Source organism: Protopterus annectens, chromosome 5.part0 (genome assembly GCF_019279795.1).
Source record: "Protopterus annectens isolate FY-2018-M chromosome 5.part0, PAN1.0, whole genome shotgun sequence".
Taxonomy (NCBI): domain Eukaryota; kingdom Metazoa; phylum Chordata; order Ceratodontiformes; family Protopteridae; genus Protopterus; species Protopterus annectens.
In genome coordinates, this window is record NC_056735.1 from 1,893,783,628 (window position 1) to 1,893,804,317 (window position 20,690).

The 20,690-nt window shown below is 39.9% G+C and overlaps 1 protein-coding gene across 1 annotated transcript in view; it reads left to right on the top strand.

Annotated features, from left to right (window-relative positions):
* The window catches only part of GPALPP1 (GPALPP motifs containing 1), a gene marked incomplete in the record, with an annotated part of 254,153 nt that overhangs the window by 72,657 nt on the left and 160,806 nt on the right, over positions 1 to 20,690 (top strand). The window contains 1 exon segment of the mRNA XM_044071711.1: positions 970 to 1,068. Coding sequence (XP_043927646.1) covers positions 970 to 1,068 — 99 coding nt within the window.

Here is a 20,690-nt window from a genome sequence, read left to right on the forward strand (position 1 = left end):
ATTAACAGTGATGTCATATTTACACATCCCCAGCAGTGGTGAAAATTATCATATTAAATGTTTTGCAACATGTAATACTTGTTATATTGTCTATCTTGCAACATGTCGGACCTGTGCAGCTTTCTATGTAGGAAAATCTATTGGACGGCTTAGAGATAGGATTGTAGAACACTGGTCTGACAAAAAGAAGCAACTTAAACTCAGGTCTGACATAAAAAGAAGTAACTTGACAAACGCCATAGCCAAACATATTAGTGAGAATGGTCCAACACAAAGTTTTACGTTTAGAGTGCTAACTGTGCTTCAGAAAACAATCAAGGGAGCTGATATTAATAATAAATTGGAGTTGAAAGAATATAAATGGATTACACTTTTACAAGCGGTTGTTTTGCCTGGTGTTAAAATGATTACACTCAAACCAGTCCTAAAATATAGGATGTTATGTTTTAATTAGTTTTTAATTGTTCATTTATATATTTAATTGAAAACCTGTTTTTATTGGCTGTTTTATTGAATGTTTGCTATTTGATTTGTATTTAAGTAACTCAATGAGTCTATTTTTTTTTTTTTTTATCTTGCACTGAAGAAGGGTTGTTGTACCTGAAAACTTTGCTCTACCAGTAAATGTTTTAGTTGTATCGGTTTGTTTTTTGCTGCTCCTTTGGCTGTTAAAACAGCTCGCTCTTCCTTGGGGATATTTACTTTAGCATGTTCTTCATTGCCATGTTCCATCTTAGTGATACAGCACATCATTTTCAGTAAACATTCCCCAGACACAATAAACCTTTATTTAGAAATCCTTACATTATTACAGATACTTTTTTGTCTCTATTGAGACCAGGTCCGTGTTACCATGCAGTTAATGCATAGTTTATGAAACATTTTGTTAGTATTTTAGATGTTTGGTACATCACCAATTCCTCTCATTTTCTCTAAACTTGTATTTCTGTTTTTATTTTCTTTTGTCAGTCAGAAAATATCTCAAGTTGTAAGTGATGATGACTCTGATCATGCATTTTTTGGTCCTGCCCTTCCACCTGGCTTTAAAAAAGAAGCATCTCCAGACAGGTAAAAGAAAGTTAAAATAAGTTCGACATTTGATTTGTGTTTCTATTGTATTTTACACAGCAAAAATGCTAATTCTTCCTCTTAGAAAATGTGTTTATAAATTAAGGTGTTATAGAAACATAAAATCTTTTAACTGAAATCTCCTTTAGAATTAAGGAATGCTAGTTAGCTTGTATCTTTAGGAGTGTAATTTGCGTAATACATGTGGCATGACTTTAAAATGCATAACATGCTACTAAAATACTTTTGGATTGTTAATGAAGTCCGTATATCTGACACAAAGCAGCTGGGAAGCTTAACTCTGCCTGACTGGGATTGCTGCTGTTTGGTTGCTGAGCTTGACTGGAGTACTTTAAATGATACAATGATGTACAAATCCCAAATGCAAGCTCAGCTTAAAAGCATTTAGAGTTTAATGAATGTATTGCTGAGAATTATCATTTTTGCCTGACATTTTGAATTGACCAGAAAAATATAGGTACCTTCCTTCAGCACAAAACGGTACAAAATACATTTAACTATGACTCAAGGAGAACTAGATCACCCTCCTTACTCCTGTTTCCACTGCAAAAGTAGCTGTTGTCACTTGCTCAGCCTTGGTTATGAATAACTGGAACCGAATTATTCAGGGTTCAGTGGTCTTTCCTGCTGAACTGCTAGAGATATCTAGACTATACTTAATAACTCACATTTCAAATAGCTCCAGGCAATGAACTGCAGTTGGCAAGATCTAGGGGTGCTATTGGAGAGAAACCCCTAACAGTTTATTTCCTTCTAGAGGTCAGCATGACTAGGAGTGCCAATAATGGTCTTATTTCAAATGACCATGAGGTTGTTGTTTCTCTGATGTTCATGTTTCACTGTTGCAGTCATTACATTTGGGTTATCTGCTTGCAGGTTGCCCTCAGTTGGCCTGATTATCAAAGTCTTGGGTCCTGCATCGGTTGCTGTCTCATCTTCCATGACGTCAGGTAGTCAGGGGTATAAAGCATGCAGCTGACACAATTACATCAGTCTTTCTTGTCGTGCGGTGCCTGAAGCAGAAACAGTTTGCAAGTGCCAGTCGGCCGACTCTTGAAAGTTTTGTTTTCGAGTTTCAGATCAGTTATCTTCAACTAAGCTAAGTACCCCATTGGGGATCCTTTTTCTTGCTCTGAACCAATGTCAGTAAAAGTTAACAAATGTATTTCTTGTGGAAAGCAAATACCTCAAAGATTTTCATTCATACTGCATTCCTTGCTTAGGCCCAGACCACGACATACCTCGCTGTCGGTTTTGTGCCTTATTCAAACCTCGAACTATTCGTCTGTTCATTTTTGCTTCTAAATATTTTGGTACTCTGTTCAATTATCCAGAAATGGCTTCGGTAAGCCACCCGACTACCAACATTCTGAAAAAGCGCAAACATAAAGACAGAGACAGACCACATAGGTCCAAAGCTGCCGATGGCGGTTCTCCTAAGCTAGTCGCCAGTTCGCTGGTACTCAGTGAGGCGCTTTTGCAGCCCCTGATACCTGCTACTTCAGATTCGCAGGCCTCTACTGAGACCTATTCAGAGTCCAGTATGCCGCAAGATGCTTCGTCGACTGTGGAACCTGCGGATGTCTCTACCTTGGATGAGTCCAGAGCCACTGTGCAGGCACCGGCTTCTGAGGGTGAATACAGGCCTACTGACTTGCGTATTAAACCGATGCCATCTTCTTCTTCAAGGCCTAAAACTCGATCCATGCCTAGAAAACCGACGCCCAGACTGCATGGTCAGGCCCCTATGCCTAAAAAACAAATAAGAATGGCTGAAAACCTTATTACTCTAATAAGGGGAAACCACCCTTCTCCCTGTAAGAGACCTAGAACTGATTTTCCTTCTGATTCTTCTGATCAGGATTCTGAAATTTCTGTTTTCTCTGATGACCAGGAGTTTCCCTTATCTACCTATGAGGATTCTGATGCAGAGGACTCCATTCCCTCTTCTTTCCCTCCCCCCAGAGGATTTTTCTTTTGGTGAAACTTTGCATACTCTTGGGGAGCACTTACGCTGGGAAAGCCAGGATTACTCTGACTCCAAAAAGAGGCTTAGAGAATTCTTACTCCTACCTCAACACAGGCCTTTATCCCTCCTGTACTGGGCATTGTAGATGATGCCTTCTTGGAATCCAGCCTGGCCCCTGACACTTTACCTCCGGCTCCCAGAAAACCTGACCGGTATTAGAGTACCTGACTCTCACAAGCTCCTCTTTAAGAATCCTACTGCGGATCCTGAGACCATTTCACAGGGACCCAAAGGCATTAAGGCTACTACTGCCAAAAACCCTATACTCTCTGATAGAGATTCCAGGGCCCTGGACAGACGGTGTAAGAAGGTATACACTTCTGCAACTTTGGCCATTAGGGCCTTAAACTGCCAGTTTCATATATTAAAGTATCAGCAGCATATTACTGGATTGCTTAAACAAACAATAATGTTGATTCCTGACTGTGCTGAAAATAAAGAATTACAGGATTTAATGCATTCTGCTGAACAAGTTGGAAAACATACTTTGCAATGTGGTTTTGATTTGTTAGAGGCATCTTGCAGGGATGCGGTCACTGGGTCTGTACTTGGAAGGCATGATTGGCTTAAGGAGCAATATTTGCCAGATCATGTTAAAGCTAAATTATTGGATGCTCCCTTAAACCAAGACCACCTTTTTGGCAGCAGAGCAGAAGTAGTACTTAAAAAGATTGAGGAAAAAGCTAAATCTATGCAAACTGTTAAAGATTTCCTGCAAGTACAGCCTTCCAGATTTAGTAGGCACTGGCCTTCTAAGAATTGGTCCTTTCCTGCCTATTCCAGGCCTTCTCGGTCCAAAAACCCAGAACCAGCAGAAAACCCAGGCTTCAGTCCCAAGGTACTCACAGGCCTAAGCAGTGGGGGGCTCCCACTTCCAAAGCCGGGAGTAGTAAGACACCCCTTTATGGTAAACTGTCACAATGATGTAACTTTAAACCTTCCAAGCCCTGCTCAACTGACTGTTCCTTTAGGAGGAAAGATCGCCCTGCATGCAAAAAACTGGGAACTCGTTACCCAAGACAAATGGGTTTTAAACATAGTTTCCCAAGGATACAGATTCCACTTCCACTCCTTACCCAATCCCAAATGGTTGGCCAGACCTACCCAAATCAGTGGGTAGAGGCTCAAAAGCAAGTTCTCTCTCCTAAGCATCAGGGCTATTCAGTCTGTCCCAGAAGAAGAATGGGGGCAAGGTTTCTACTCAGGACTTTTCCTGGTACTCAGAGGCCATTCATGGCGTCCTGTCCTGTACCTGTCTATCCTAAACACTTTTTTGGTAATCCCAAAATTCAAAATGCTAACTCTTCATCAGCTGCTTCCCATGCTAGGCAAAAATGCCTGGTTAGCAACACTGGATTTAAAGGAAGCTTACCTGCACATCCCAATAAGGGAATCTTGCAGAAGATACCTACGCTTCAGAGCAGGCTGCATGCACTATCAGTTCTCTGCACTGCCCTTTGTGAATACCCTGGGTGCAGTAGATAAGCCAAAGTGCCTAGCTCCAGTCATTGCACTTTGCAGGCAAAGAAATATTCATATATACCCATACCTGGATGATTGTCTAATTCAGGCAGAAAGCCAGGGCATACTATTAAATCATCTGGCATTTGTAAAGAAATTACTAACTTCTCTGGGGTACACCATAAACAAAAAAGAAATCACATCTAGTACCCTGCCAACAAATTGTATTCTTGGGGGAAAGCTTGAATACAACTTCCCAGATGGCCTACCTCATGGCAGAGAAAAGTTCATTTGACAACCTACTTCAAAGTACTGGCCACAAAGACCCAGCTATCTGCAAGGAAAATACTGCAAGCCCTGGGGTTCATGGCCTCTTGCATTCTACTAATTCCATATGCAAGACTGCATATGAGGAAACTACACTGGCATCTAAAAAGCCTATGGTGTCAACATTCTCAGGACCTAGAATCAATGATTCCTATCATACCTTGTCTAAAGATGGTGTTCCTTTGGTGGGCAGAGGCCTGCCACCAAAACAAGGGACTGCCATTCACTGTACCCCCTGCCTCCCAAACCCTAACAGAAGCATCAGACTATGCATGGGGGGGGGGGGGCTCACTTAGCAGGACATTGCATTCAGGGCAAATGGAACCAGAGTCAAATGCACCTGCATATCAGTCAAAACAAAGAATGCTCTGACAACCTTCACGGATCACATTCTTCCAGGACAATTATTGGTAAAAATGGACAACACCACTATTATGTGGTACATAAACAAGCAGGGGGGAACCCACTCATACCCGCTCTGCAGACTAGCCATGGCTCTGTGGAACACAGCCTTGAGCTACCAAGTGCACCTACAAGCTCAATTCCTACCAGGCAAGCTGAATACACTGGCAGATGACCCAAGCAGAAATTTCATGGACCCACACGAGTGGAAACTGGAACCAAAGATATTCAACATTTTGAGAAACAAATGGGGGAGCCCAGTGATAGACCCGTTTGCCTCCCCTCGGAACTACCAATTGGACAAATTCTGCACAAGGACTCCCCACAGACAAGCTTGGAAAGTGGATGCCCTGTCCTTCACCTGGAAAAACCTATCAGTTTATGCCTTTCCTCCTCTTCCTCTCTTCTCCAAAGTGCTACTAAAGATCAAACAGGACAAACCAAGGACAGTACTTTTGCACCAAACTGGCCACGCCAACACTGGTATCCCCTCTTGCACAGTGTGTCACTTCTGGAACCATGGCAACTGCCTCAGACCCCTACACTGCTGTCCCAGCAGGAGGGACAGATTCTGCACCCACAGCTTCAAACCCTGAACCTTGCAGCCTGGCTAATTATAAGATCTCTCCATTACCACCCCTCAGTAAGCAAGTGATGGATGTCATTCTGGAGGCAAGGAGGCCTAGTACTAGAAAATCATATGCTGAAAAACACGGGATGGACACAACTGTGCCCAATTTATTGCTCCGTTTTGCCAGTGTTGCTGTTTTCTGATTGACTAGCTGGGGTCTGTTTTTTGTAGTAGTTTTATTTTTACACTTTCATTCAAATATAAAATCAACTACTAGAGGAAGGTTTAATTTGAGGTGGTGTTTGTTGGGGTTTTGTATGTGTGTATGCACTCACATAAACACACCACACAACACATTATGTAAAGCTATGTTGCATTCCTTTACACTGAAAAGAATGAGAGATGCAGTCTTTGAGAGAGTGACTTTGTGTTTTGCATATTTAAAGTGTGAATGTTTAGGTTTTAGTGAATAGTGTAAACATAGTGTGTTTAGGGAAATTTTAGTTGCACTGGTGGTATATCAAGGATATATATAAATTTGTAATGACAAAGTAAGTGACACAAATGTCTCTGTAGTACATCATATGCACATTATTCTGACCCTTTGTCTGGAGGTGTTAGGATAAACGAATAAAATATGTATATAGTGTAATATACTCATGCACGTATACGTGTGTGTGTGTGTGTGTGTGTGTGTGTATATGTGTATGTATGTGTGTGTGTGTGTGTGTATGTATGTATGTATATATATATATATATATATATATATATATATATGTGTGTGTGTATATGTATGTGTATATAAGGGAAAATATAACAAAGGAGGGTAGATGTTTGAAGAAATTTATAAAAATATTTGGCAAGGAAGATGTGAATTCAATAGTAGGTGTTGAGAATGAATTTTCATATTGCTCCCAAAGATACAGAAATTGGGCTAGCTTTGACAAAATTTGCATTTCACAGGAACTTGCATTTAATTGAAAGTTTTGATGCACAGAGGGCATTATTTATGCCTTAAGGTGCCCTTATAATAAATTTTACATAGGTGAAACAGAGACCATTTAAAATTAGGTTACTAGAACATATCAAAGATCTAGTTAAAAATAGGAAGGAAAGTACAATAGCCCATTTTAACAAATTCCATAGTGGTAATACTGATGGTTTGAGGGGTACTGTTTTGGAACAAATTGATGTGTATTGTGATGAAAGTGATTTAATTGCTTTTTAAGAGTCTATATATATATATATATATATATATATATATATATATATATATATATTGTAAAATTCAGTACTTTGTCCCCTAAGGGGTTAAATAATGAAATTAATTGGAGATTTCTTATTTAAAATTTTAATGAATGTGATTAATTGTATTTAATTGCTTAATTGAAGGGTGTATTTAGGCAGGTTACTCATTGTTAATGTTATACTCCTTGAAGGCTTGTGGAGCCGAGACGTTAGTTTGTGTTTTTACAATAAATTTCCTGGATTACTAGCCGGTGGTTCTGCTTTTGTGCTTCAACTTTTGTGTTATTGCTACATTTTCTTCATTTGTCTGGATATGGCTAGTGATCCCAACTTGGACCTGCCTCGTTTGTTTCGCGCCTGTAATGAGGAAGGAACTCAGAAGTCACTTGAGAGCTTTTTTCAGTTAGGTGACCGGAATATATCCGGTAATGTATCTGGTTTGCCTAATGGTCAAATAACTACAAATGATGCTAACATTGTATTGACTGTGCCTAATGTATGGAAGAAATTAGAAGAAGATCCGTAATAAGACGTTCGGTAATCTATTTGCAACTGTTGGCAAAATTACATCTACGTTATCAGTAAAAAAATAAAGCATTGTGTGATGAATTGGAGAAACTGATGTTTAAAGAAATGGCTAAATTTTTTAACATCCAAAGTGTACAGAGGTATATATAATTAGATGTTTCTCCTCGTGGCTTACAAGCATACAAATATCCCTCTCTGCCGTTCGATATGGATAATGCTATTGATGAACTTTTCCATCAGCAGTGGGTTACTGCCGCCCATGTGTACTATGGAATGGATTACCATACTTTTGGAAGGGGACAGGTTAAAACAAAGTGAAGTAAGGGAACAAATTATAACAACTTGTTCCTCATTGACATCCAATTTAAATACAGAATATCTGGATACATTTTTGTTTGACAATAATAAACTCAAATCTTATGAGGGTGACAGCATTGAGTGAAAGAAGGTTAAATTACTTCGTGATCTATATGATTATGATAATGGGAGAGCCTTCTTGTCTCAGGCCAATCGGAAAAGATCTGTGAGACATGTATATTTTCTGGAATACGGCTGGCATTCAAATACGTCATTTTCCAATTCGGAAGGGACTAATTCAACAGAAGATGTCGAAAGGGATGAATATCCACACCTACCAAATGCACAACAGCGTGGACAGTTTTGAACAGACTTTTCAGGGGAATTATAACAGCCCAAAAGGAAGTCCCCAAGGGAGAAAGTGTCAGGGAAATGTATTATGGACAAACAAAAGATGGACATCAGCAACAGTACTTCAAAAGAGGTAAATGTTAATTTGCCATTTGCGAGTGACTGTTGTAATTGTATTGACTTGTCTGGTTACACTTTGGACAATAGCAAATATAGCATATTAAATTGTGGCCTTAAATTTGTTCCGACTGTTATTCCTAAACTGCATGAATTGAGAACTGATTTGTTTAGATTTATTAGGAAACTACATTTGAAATGTTTTTTTTTAATAGCATGAATTCTGTTAGTGAATCTGTAATGGAGTGTGATGAAAGTTTTGATGAATTGGATAGTGACAGCTTTTACTCTTCTGAAGAAGAGTATAATGTTTACACATTGTTTGTTTGACACGAGCAAAGTGATTTATGAGTGACTTTATTCCAAAGTTTTTGAATGAAGGGGTGCAGCATACTTACTCTATGCTACAATTTGCAGTGGAAAAAGAGTTTATGGAATTTAAAAATGTGGGGTTTAACCTGACAAAAAATGAATGGCAAATGTTGAAAGCATGGAGTATAAGATAGGATATTATTTTTAAACCTGCGGATAAAGGGAATAAGTTAGTAATTATGAGCTATGGTCAATATTTAAACATGTGTAATGAACATTTGAGTAATGGAAATTTATATAGACAAGTAGAACTAAGAGTTTACATGGAAGCAGTAGAAAAATATATTAACCTGCTTTAAAAAGGGTAGGAGGTTGGGTTATTTCTCAGAGAAAGATATTAAAAAGACGTTTAGAGTGGTAGGATGTAAAATGGCCCAATACTATTGCCTTCCCAAAATCCATAAGTCTTTAATCCCCTAGGATGTACTATAGTATCTGGGGGGTATTTCTTATGTAAAATTGGAAGTTTTTACCTTTCCATCTATTACCTAAAGTTAAGTTGTTACCAGCGTATATTCAAGATGTGTTTGACTCTTTGGATAAGATCAAAACAGTACAATAGGGTGATAAAATGTACTGGATTACAATTGGTAAAAGTCTATACACCAAAATTAGCCATGAATTTAGGTTAGAAGCTGTGAGATTTTTTTTTGAATCAAAGCCTATCTACTGAATTTGTTATAGAACTGTTAGATTTTTGTCTTAAACATATAACTTTTTTGAATTTGGAGAAATTTTGTATAGACAAAAAAGGGGAACAGCAATGGGGCGGCATTTGCCCCCTCATATGCAAATCTTAGTACGGACTTGTTCGAAAATTAGTATATTTACAGGAGTGAGTTTTTTCATAAATATGTTAAACTCTGTTACAGATTTATAAACAACTTGATTTTTTTATGTGACAGTGGTGAAAAAGAAATAGAAGGGTTTGTTGGCATGTTAGGAAAGAACAGGTTTGGATTAGAATTTGATGGTTTAAAAGGTGGAAAAAATGCATAATTTCTGGATGTAACCCTTGATGGTAGTGACAAGGCTATTCAAACAAAGGTTCAAAGAAAATTTGAAAGTGGGACACAATTTGTGAGGGAAGAAAGTTGACACCTCCCTCACACCATTCATTCTATCCCTTTCTGGGGAATTCATATGAATCTTTAGATTATGTAATAATGAATTTGATTACAAGAGGGAAATGTGCAATGTTATTAGCATGTTTAGGATGAGAGGTTTTGACCAAGAGATTTTTAGAAGGATGTTGGAAGAAATTTCTAAAAGAATATATTGTTCAGCCTACTGTGAGTAATCAAATGCAAAGATTTAGGGTGAACAACAGACCTCAACATCAAGAAGATATGTATTTTATTGGATCTACCTGACAACATCGACACGTCATAACACCGACAACGACTTCACCGGCGCCAGAAGATCGACAAGTCAGAAGACCGACGGAGGAAAACACCGACGCTGAGAACACTGAGATGGGGAAAGGATGTGCAAGTATGCGGTAGTGATGGCCGTTAGGGTGCGAGTAAGGTAAGTGTGCGATGTTGACGGTCTGTAGGGATAGGGGTGGGATAAGTGAGTTAGGGTTAGGCGGGTCAGGTAAGGGTGTGAGTAAGTTAAGTGTGTGATGTTGACTGTCTGTAGGGATAGGGGTGGGATAAGTGAGTTAGGGTTAGGGCGCGGGTTAGGTAAGGGTGCAGTAGTGATATTTTTGGGTTAGCGGTTAAGTGAGTTAGGGTTAGGGCGCGGGTTAGGTGAGTGTGTGGTAGTGACGGACCTTAGGGTTAGGGTTTCGGTTAGGGTTGTAGATAGTTGTGTATGTAAGGGTTAGTGTTGGTTTGTAAGGGTTTTGGTGTGCTTGTGTTGTGTGTGTGGGTTTTGGACAGGGGATTTGTTTTGTTTGTTGTTATGATGTGTCAAGTGTATGAGGTGTCGTGTTTGTGAACTGTCGATTATGTGGTGTCAGTGAAGTCGTTCTGTGTGTTATGAAGTGTCGATGTTGTCAGGTAGATCCATTTTATTGCAACATTTAGGAGTTTTAGTACTATAATAAAAACATTATTAGGATACTATTGGGAGTATATTTTATGTTTAAGTGATCCATTTGTGGAAAAATTGTTTTGCCTTTCAGGACAGGGAGGAACCTTAAAGACATATTAGTGAAGTCCAAAATAGTAGCCCCTATAATGAAGTTACAGCTTAATTTAAGAGAAACTGGGACCATTGGCTGTGGAAAGTGTAAGGCTTGTAATTACATTGTTCGATACTTTAAATAAATTAATGGTTTCCTATTTGAGGTTAAGGATAGTTTTTGTTGTGGCACAGAGGGTATTATTTATGCCTTAAGGTTCCTTGTAATAAATTTTACATAGGTGAAACAAAGAGACCATTTAAAATTAGGTTACTAGAACATATCAGAGATATAGTTAAAAATAGGAAGGAAAGTACAATAGCACATTTTAACAAATTCCATAGTGGTAATACTGATGGTTTGAGGGGCAGTATTTTGGAACAAATTGATGTGTATTGTGATGAAAGTGATTTAATAAATAAATAGCTTTTTAAAGAGTCTGTATATATATTTTAAAATTCAGTACTTTGTCCCCTAAGGGGTTAAATAATGAAATTAATTGGAGATTTCTTATTTAAAATTTTAATGAATGTGATTAATTGTATTTAATTGAAGGGTGTATTTATGCAAGTTACACATTGTTAATGTTATACTCCTTGAAGGTTTGTGGAGCCGAGACGTCCGTGTGTTTTTACAGTAAATTTCCTGTGTTGGATTACTAGTGGTGGTTCTACTTTTGTGCTTCAGCGTTTGTGGTATTGCTGCAAAAACCAAGAAAACCCTACTGATTACAGCAGCCCAACTTCACCTCAGATAAAACAAGGAATAATGACTGGCTTTAATTAAAAATAGAGTTCATTTCCAAAGATACTGGGTGAGTGAATAAATAACAGAAATTATTTTTTGAGCTATGATGCAAACTCGGAATTGCCTAGACATAGTAAGGCCTTGCTTAATCTAATTATGGTGGCTGCCAAAAAAGCAATTACTAGAAAATGGAAATCAAAGTCTTAACCAACTGTTCTACAAGTTGTGAATATAGTAGCAGAAATAAAACAACTGGAATTGGCATCTTTAGAAAAGGGTAGGTTCAAATTGCATAGAAAAAATGGGAATTTTGGGAGCAGTACATGCAGAGGAGGCATGAGGTTTAATAGAAGGCAGGATTTGAATGAGCTGTGTAATGTTTGACTGACAATGACTGGATAGATTATATGTGATGTCTAATGTGTGCAACTAAAAATTATGTCAATATGGTTTGTGATGTATAATGTTTGCTACTAAAATTTATGTGAGTATTTGTTTTCATTTATATAAATGTACGATTGCATGAGTCATACATGATGATAAATATGTTTCTTGTTTAAGTTTTTTTAACATTTATTTTAGTTATCACACTGCATTGAAATGAATAGGAACAGTAACTCGAACTAAAAAAAAAAAAATACAGAGAAAAACAGATAAATTGAGTAAATGGAATACGTGGGTTTCTTAAGATTTATGCTGCAGGAAATGCTCCAAGATTAGGTTACTCTGCTCAGTTTCATGGCTCAAGGATTTGTTACTTGTCACAAAATACGATTCCTAATGTTAGTGTTGATATGTCAAACACTATGCTTCGACCTTCATAATAGTTTTATATAAAGATGTCATTTGATATTTATTCACTCATTTGTGCACATGGAGATATTTATGCATTTGACAGAGTATGGAGTGGTCTGGTTTTACATACATAAAATGTTACACATTAAGCTAGTTGATAAAATGCTTTCCCTATATTTTATGTATTTAACAATAGACTCCATGTGTTGCACATATCTGGGTTTCCCCCCCCCAAGTATTTTCAGGAGATTTCCAGTTTTGTACATCTGCTGCTACATCCTTATCTTTATCACTGTAGTAGTCTATGATTAGACCACATCTAAGAGGGATTCAATTTTACCTTTGAGCGAAAGGAAGAGAGGTTAGGTATCTGATAAGTTATTGTGACGAAAACGTATGTGGATTAACTTTACGGCATTATTGTGCTGTTGCTTGTGCTTTGCAATTTCGTTTGCTGTGCTGTGCTGCTGTGACTTTTAGCTTGCTGTGGATTGTTTTTGTGCTTGTTCATTAAAGCAGTTGTCCGTTTTGCTGAGCTCCGTGTGTGCCTTACTTCAGGTTTACCAGTTTTTATCTTGGGCATTCAGACCACTGGTTTGGTTAATTGTTTTTTGTGGACCCCTCCGAATAGCTGATGGGAGTGGTTTTAGGTTGGGAGGGCTTTTTACATTAACTTTCAGTTTGGGTTTCAGTGCCACAGTAAAGTGGAGTAATATTTTTTTTTTTCAGTAATCTATGCAATGACCATTTGGTGGGTTTATTAATTAGTTTGGGTAATAAATCATTATGGCATGAGTTTGGCAAGTCATAGAACAGCATATAGTAGGTACCATAGAAATTTTGGTCCTTGGGGACCCTGTGGCAGAGTGAGTCAATGCGATAGAAGTCTACAGTTATGAAGACAGATTCCAGATTACTGTTGGAAGCATGCTCCAAAAATAGGATGCTGGATTTCAGAACCATGTTTTTATTTATTGTGCTCAGTCTGGCACATTGATAAGGGATATGTATTATTTAATGCTTTATTTTAATGCATTATTGCTGTATGTTCAATGTGCATTTGCTCCTTTATAGGTTCATAGGTTCATACTAGGCTATCTGCCCTAGGGCATTTATAAGCCTAGCCAGGGTGTGTTTGGCTTTCGCCACCCATTTTAAATAAATTTTGCTATGCCCTTTTTCGAGGTTAGTATACTGTGCCTCTGTCTAACAGTGACACAGAAGTGATACCCGGGGTAAACCTACGATCTCCCACCCACTCATCAAGATGCCTCTTAAAGAGAGTCACTGAGGGACTCTGCCTAACCTGGACTGGGATTTTATTCCAGAGTGAAGGGAGCCTCTGGGTTATGAATCTGTCCCTCCAGCATGTCCTATTTATTTCAGTGCTGAGGTTCAAGTCTCTGGAGTACATAGCTCGATGGGATTTGGATTTTCTGAGGTGCAGCATGTCCATTAATTCCGGGTTGGACATGGCTTTATATGTCAGGCACAGATCGCCTCTGAGCAGGCGGTATGCCACTGAGTAGAGCTGGAGTTTCTTTAACCGGGCAACATATGGCATCTGTTTGAGCCCTATGATCCTCTTGATGAGGTACTTTTGGGGTCTTTCCAGTTGCTGCAGGTGTCTGGTAAGGTACATCCTGAAAGGAGCATTGTACTCAATTATGGGCCTGATGAGGGATGAGTAAAGAGGCACGATGACCTCCCCTGATCTAGATGTGAATGCCTTCATGATTAGGTGGGCTATATAAAATGTTTTTCTAACCACTTTGGCCACGTGGTTGTCAAATGAGAGATTGCTATCAACTTGGGTCCCCAGGTCCCTAATTACTTCTTCTGTACTTAATGGATTACCACCTATGTGGTAATTTGTGGGCACTTTGTTTTTGCCAAAGGGATGACTATACACTTTTGGCGTTTAGCTTGAGGCCATGACTCTGGCACCAGTTGTCTGTTTCTATGAGGCCCTTTTGGAGGATGCTTGTGTCGGCTGGAGAGTCGATTATGGCGCCCAGTTTGCAGTCATCTGCGAACTTAGTCAGCCACAGTCCTTCCGTGTTGGCCTGTACCTCCGAGAAATGTATACCGAACAAGAGAGGTCCCAGGACTGAGCCTTGTGGGACGCCACTTGTAACTGGTTTGGAGTCTGACATGGCTCCAGCAATTCTAACCATGTGGGTTCTGTCCTTGAGCCAGTTTGCAACCCATCTAGTGACATAGGGGTTTATATTTAAGCTGGTGAGCTTATCTATAATGCCCAAGTGGGGTATTGTATCGAAGGCTTTTGCGAGGTCCAGGTAGTCTGTGTGGACCACCTTCCCTCGTCAATGGCCTTGGTGACTGTTTCAGAGAAATCAACCAGGTTTAAGAGGCAGGATCTGCCCTTAACAAAGCCGAACTGGGTAGGATCCAGTGTCTGTAGGTCCCCAATATCTTTATTTATGAGGTCCATGATGATCCTTTCCATAGCTTTGCAGACTAAGCTAGTCAGGCTTATGGGGCAATAGTTTCCAGGATCCGTTGAGGCACCACCTTTGTGGAGAGGGACCACTGTTGCTGTACGCCACTCTTTGGGTACATATCCTGTAGTAAGGCTAAGATTGAACAGTAGTTTTATGTTTGGGTTTAGCTGTTCTTGGAGTTCATGTAGGACGCAGCCCGGGACACCGTCTGGTCCCATTGATGCTGTGTTTTAGGGCAGCTCTTACCTGAGTATCTGAGATGTCAGGGGGGCAGCACTCTGCTGGGATAAATATTTGCCCTTTTGGTGGGGAGGGGGGGGGTTTGCGCAGAACCTGTCAGCTAGGATGTTGGCAATGTCTGTGGGTTCGGTGTATTTTTTGTCATTTTGGACTAATTCTGAGCATATCTGGGAATTCCCACCCAGGTTCCTAACATAACTAAAGAAAGCCTTGTGATTATCCTTAGTGTCCTGTGCAATTTTTCTCTCTAAGCTGGTCTTAGACGATTTTATGAGTGCCCGTAGTTTTTTGCTGATACTGATCAGAGATGCCTTCCCTTTTTGGGATTTTGCTCTATCATATGTAGTAGCTTCCTCCTTCTATTGTATAGTTTGTTTATGGCTGGGGTCCACCAGAGAGAACGTCTGCCTTTGGAGGATTGGGTCTTGGTTTTATTTGGGATTGCATGATCCATGCATTCCTGAAGGTGTTCGTAGAATGCGTTTATAAAGGATTCTGCGGTCTGGGCCGTATTTTCCACAGGCCCGGGGGCTTTGAAGGATTCCACCTCGGTTTTGAGGAGTGTGAAATTTGCTTTAGAGAAGTTTTTCACTGTGGTTTTCAGGGCAGGGCGTGGAGTCGGGATGTGAATATCCAGTGAGATTAGTTTATGGTCTGATCTTACCAGTGAGGGATACACTTCTGGTCTGGAGCATAGAGTCCCCATGTTGGTGATGATCAGGTCCAGTATGTTTTCCCCTCTTGTGGGAGTGTAACAAGTTGTTCCATAGCATTTGAGTTTATAAATTCTAGGAACCTTTGGGCTAGGGTGTTGGAGCTAGAGTAATGCTACCAATTTATGTTTGGGTAGTTGAAGTCGCCCAATATAATGGTGTATGTATTTCCCTTTCAGGCACATACTTTTTAATCATTTTGTGGTTAGGCAGTTTTTTCTTAGGAGTAGGAGCTGTCTTTTAGTATATTTGTATGCAGGTAAGATTTTCCTTGTTTTGTGTTTGATGTTTTGGTTTTCTGGATCACTCCTTGCTGTATTTTATAAAATTATCAATGAGGTTTGACAGATTTTTAATTTTTAATCAGCATCAGACAAAGCCACATGTCTGCAAGGTACATCTAGTAGCGTTTAACCTCATAATAAACATCCAGGTAGTTTTTTCTTTAACACTTTCAATGTTGGCACTGTTCTTGACATAATGTGGAAGAGCTCTACCATTTACCTACCATTCTAAAAACCAGTTTACTTAATATCTTTTATTAATTTATATTTTACTTAGACAGGGACATAGGTACACATACATTAAAAAAACAAACCATAGTTGCATTTTTTCATACAATATACATATGTTTTGTTTTTAACAATTAACATTCGCTTCAGCTTTGCATAAATTGCTCAGTTCTTGCCTTCCCTTAAACCTCATTTTCTCATGAACATTATTCTGCACGTTTTGCTCCCACGGATGCCATTCAGTTCTATGTAATTTGATCTTCCCCTGTTCTAAAGGTCGCACATCATTTCCATTTGCTTTACAGTATTCCGTACTCCAGCTGTTGCTGATTTTAGATTTTGATTTCTATTTTCTAGTAATTGCTTTTTTGACACCCAGTGACATTAAACTTTAGTAAGATCTTACTATGTCTAAGCAATTCTGTTCTATTTCTCATCTCAAAAATTTAATTTTTAGTTACTATCTTTTGTTCTCCCAGTGTTTTTTTTGTCAAATTACACTGTAGACATTTTTAACTCTGCATATTCCTTACATTCCCCAAAACATGTTCTTAATTGCCATTGTCTTCCCTATCGCATCTCCAACATTTACTGTATAGTTGGGGAAAACCTCTATAAAGTATTTTGGGGTATAGCAGTAACTAAGCAGGCACTTTCATGCAAAAATCCTAAGCATTCTGGACTTGGTTGGATACTTGGGAGCCTTACAGATTTATTCCCAAGTTCTCCAGTAATTTGCTTTTCTATTCTCTTTTCTTAGTATTTTCTCTCCTCCTCTGACTGATGCTTATTAGACTCATCTAAAAACTCTACCAGACCTCTTTCACTTAGCAGTCCCAATCCTTTCTCTTTGTATACACTCTGTCTTCCCTATCGAGAATTAATAATATCTAACCTGCAATCCAGACTCCTACTTACACTCCTCTTATTCTGTTGTCTTTCTGTCCCAAGTTATTTGCTCCCAGTACCTTGATTCCTTTATAATTTTTTTCAAGTAAATTATCTGTCTTGCCTATTTTCCATGCCTCTACTTCCAGTCATCCCTATTGTTCATAGGTCATTACTAGGCTAATTATAGGTAAGAACCAAAACCACAAAATGTGCACTCAATCCAGAAAAATAAATCACAGGCTACAGGTCCGAATGAAACTTTCATTTTCTCTGGCCCTTCGGTCAAAGACCTTCAAGGAATAATAAACCTTATTCCAAAGAAACCCTTTATATTGCAGATATTAATTACAGGTAAGGCCCTACAGGCCTAGCTGCACACCCCAAACCATGTGGATCCAGAGTATGAGTGTCTGGGGGGGGGGGGGTTTTTTAAGGAGGTAACTCAGGATTTATGGCGGTGTTAGGATAATGCGTTCATAGGAATTTACTAGGCTAGCAGCCCTAGAGCCCTTACAAGCCTAGCCATGTTAATCCGGAGTTGCCCCAGTTTTCCTTGGTTAGATGGATATAATGCACAGAGCACGTCTATAATCAACACCGACTATCCCTTGTCCGGAGTGAATTTGCGGACTCTGATCCATTTGTCTAGGTTGCATTTGAGTAGGGTCAATGAAAAGCTGTGCTTCATATGAACTGAAAGTTTATTCCAGAGGAGCAGCAGTCTCTGGAGATGTATCTGTCTCTCCAGCATGTTCTTTAGGTTAAGATCACGAGAACAAGTGACTCTTGTGCCATTTGACTTGTGGATGTGCAGGATTTCCATCAGGGCAGGGTCAGAGACTGCTGTGTAGGATTTCCATCCGGGCAGGGTCAGAGACTGCTTTGTAGGCCAGGCACAAGTCTCCTCCAGCAACCTTTAAGATACGGAGTTCAGTGACTGGGTTTTAGGTCTATCCTCATAGGTCATGGTTTGGAGGCCCCGTATTTTCTCGATGAAAAACTTCTGTGATCTCTCCAGCTGCTGCAGATGTCTGGTGAGGTACATGCAAAAGGGAGCATTGTACTCTATTAATGGTCTATTGAGGATAGAGTATAATGGAGTTATAACACCCTTTGACCTGGATGCGTTGCCCTTACTTAAGAGATCTGCAGTGTAGAAGGCTTTCCTTTCTAGTGTGGAAACTTGGTGGTCGAAGTTCAGGCTGCTGGGAACCTTTGTTCTCAGATCGCGCACCACTGAGTTTGAACTTGGGGAGGTGCTGTCAGTATTGTAATTAGCAGGGAATTCTGCTTTGGAAAAGGGGATAATGCACTTTTTTATGTTTGGTGCCAAAGTCATGGTCTAAAACTAATCATTTGTTTACATTAGCCCCTACTGTAGTATTTTAACTTCGTTGGGGGACTTAATGATTGCTCCCAATTTGCAATCATCAGCTAACTTGGTGAACCAAAGGCGGTCTACTTTAGCTTGGACTTCCAAACAGGAAAGGGCCCAGTACAGATCTTGTGGTATGTCACTGGTGACTGGTCTACTGGTAGAGGTGGCGTCACCAACTTTGACAACATGTGTTCTGTCAGTGATCCAATTGGCAACCCATCTAATAATATAAGGTTTGATTCCCACTGAGTGGGGGATTGTGTCAAAAGTGTTGGCTAGGTCGAGATAGGTTTTATTCACTGTCTTACCTTTATCCAGGGATTTGGTAACTTTCTTGAAGTCTACTAGGTTTAATAAGCATAATCTACCCTTAAAGACAAACTGGGGTGGGTCTAGAGTTTGAAGATCACCTATGTCCTTGTTAAGGTCCATGAAGATTCTTTCCATAGCCTTGCAGATGAGGCTGGTTATTCTTATTGGTCTATAATTTCCAGGGTCAGTTGATGGCCCCCGTTTGTGCAAGGGAATTACTATTGCTGTTCTCCACCCTGCTAGAACAAAGCCAATTTTCAAGCTATCATTAAAGAGAACGCCAAGTGGGTCCACTAAGTCCAGTTTTAGATTGTTTAGTAAGTAAACTGGGATGTTATTTGGTCCCACTGAGGTTGTGTTTTTGGCCTTGGAGAGTGCAGGTATGACCTGATTTCTAGAGATACTAGGCAGAGGACTGGTGTCTGGTACGCTTTAGGGTATAGCTGGTGGGCACAAGTGGGTGAAGGCACCAAATATGTCCACTAGCAGGTTGGCAGTTTCCTCGGGTATAGAATGAGTGGTGCCATCCACTACCAGTTCAGCAAATAGCTAGGTATTCCTTTTTAGAATTCAGATGTAGTTAAAGAATGCCTTATGATTATCCTTGGCTAGGGATGCTGTTTTTGATTCATAGTTCGCCTTAGAGAACTTTATAAGATTTCTGATTTGCCTGTTCAATCTGTCGAGGGAATTCTTCCTCTGCTGAGTCAGTTCCCTCTTATTCTTAGATATCAGTTTCTTCCTCTTGTTATATAACCTGTTTATACTTGAGGTCCACTAGGCTGGCTTGTTTTTTTTGGGAGGAACTGGTTTTGATCCTGTCCTTTACAGCAGAGTTTATGCAGTTGTACAAGTGTTTTATACAGGGCAGTTTCATGCACCTCTGCATATGAGTCATCGTCTGTGATTTGGGGGGGTATAAAACATGTTGTGCCATCACTTAGGCTGTAGTTTGCTTTGGAAAAGTTTTTTTTTTTTTTTTTTTTTTTTGCTCCTGTGAGGGTCTCTGGTCCAATTGTTGGTTCGAATGAGCCTGATTAATGGCCCAACCTCACCAGGGAGGGCATCACACAGATGGAGATGTAGTGCCCCCCCCCCCCATGAGTACTGTGTCTGTGAGGGTCTCTGGTCCAATTGTTGGTTCGAATGAGCCTGATTAATGGCCCAACCTCACAAGGGAGGGCATCACACAGATGGAGATGTAGTGCCCCCCCCCCCATGAGTACTGTGTCTAGGAAATTTGAGCCCCTTGTGGGGGTGCAGACTATCTGTTCCAGAGCATTTGTGTTGCCAAAGTCCAGAAACCTCTGTGCGAGCATGTTTGTGCTCATGTACTTCTCCCATTTGATGAAGGGATCTCCAGGGAGACAAGTGTTGGGCTGTATGGTGAGTACCTCCAGTAAGTTCAGGTAGGTGGTGTGCTTTTCTTGGTTCATGGCGTGGGGGGACCTGTAGCCAGCAATGCTGTGGGGTACTTTGTCTATAGTTAATTGGACATGGAGTAGTTTGAGAATCTCGTTCTGTTTGACCAGTCTTGAGGTGTACTTGGCCATAATGAAGATGGATACACCTACACCTTTGGTTGTTCACACTCATTTTGAGGTCTGAACGTGTGGAAGGCATTGTAGCCTTGCACGGCTGGGGTGCTTTCCACAGCCTTGAACCATACCTTAGTGACCACACAGGTGCCAGCATCTTCCATGGTGAGGATTGT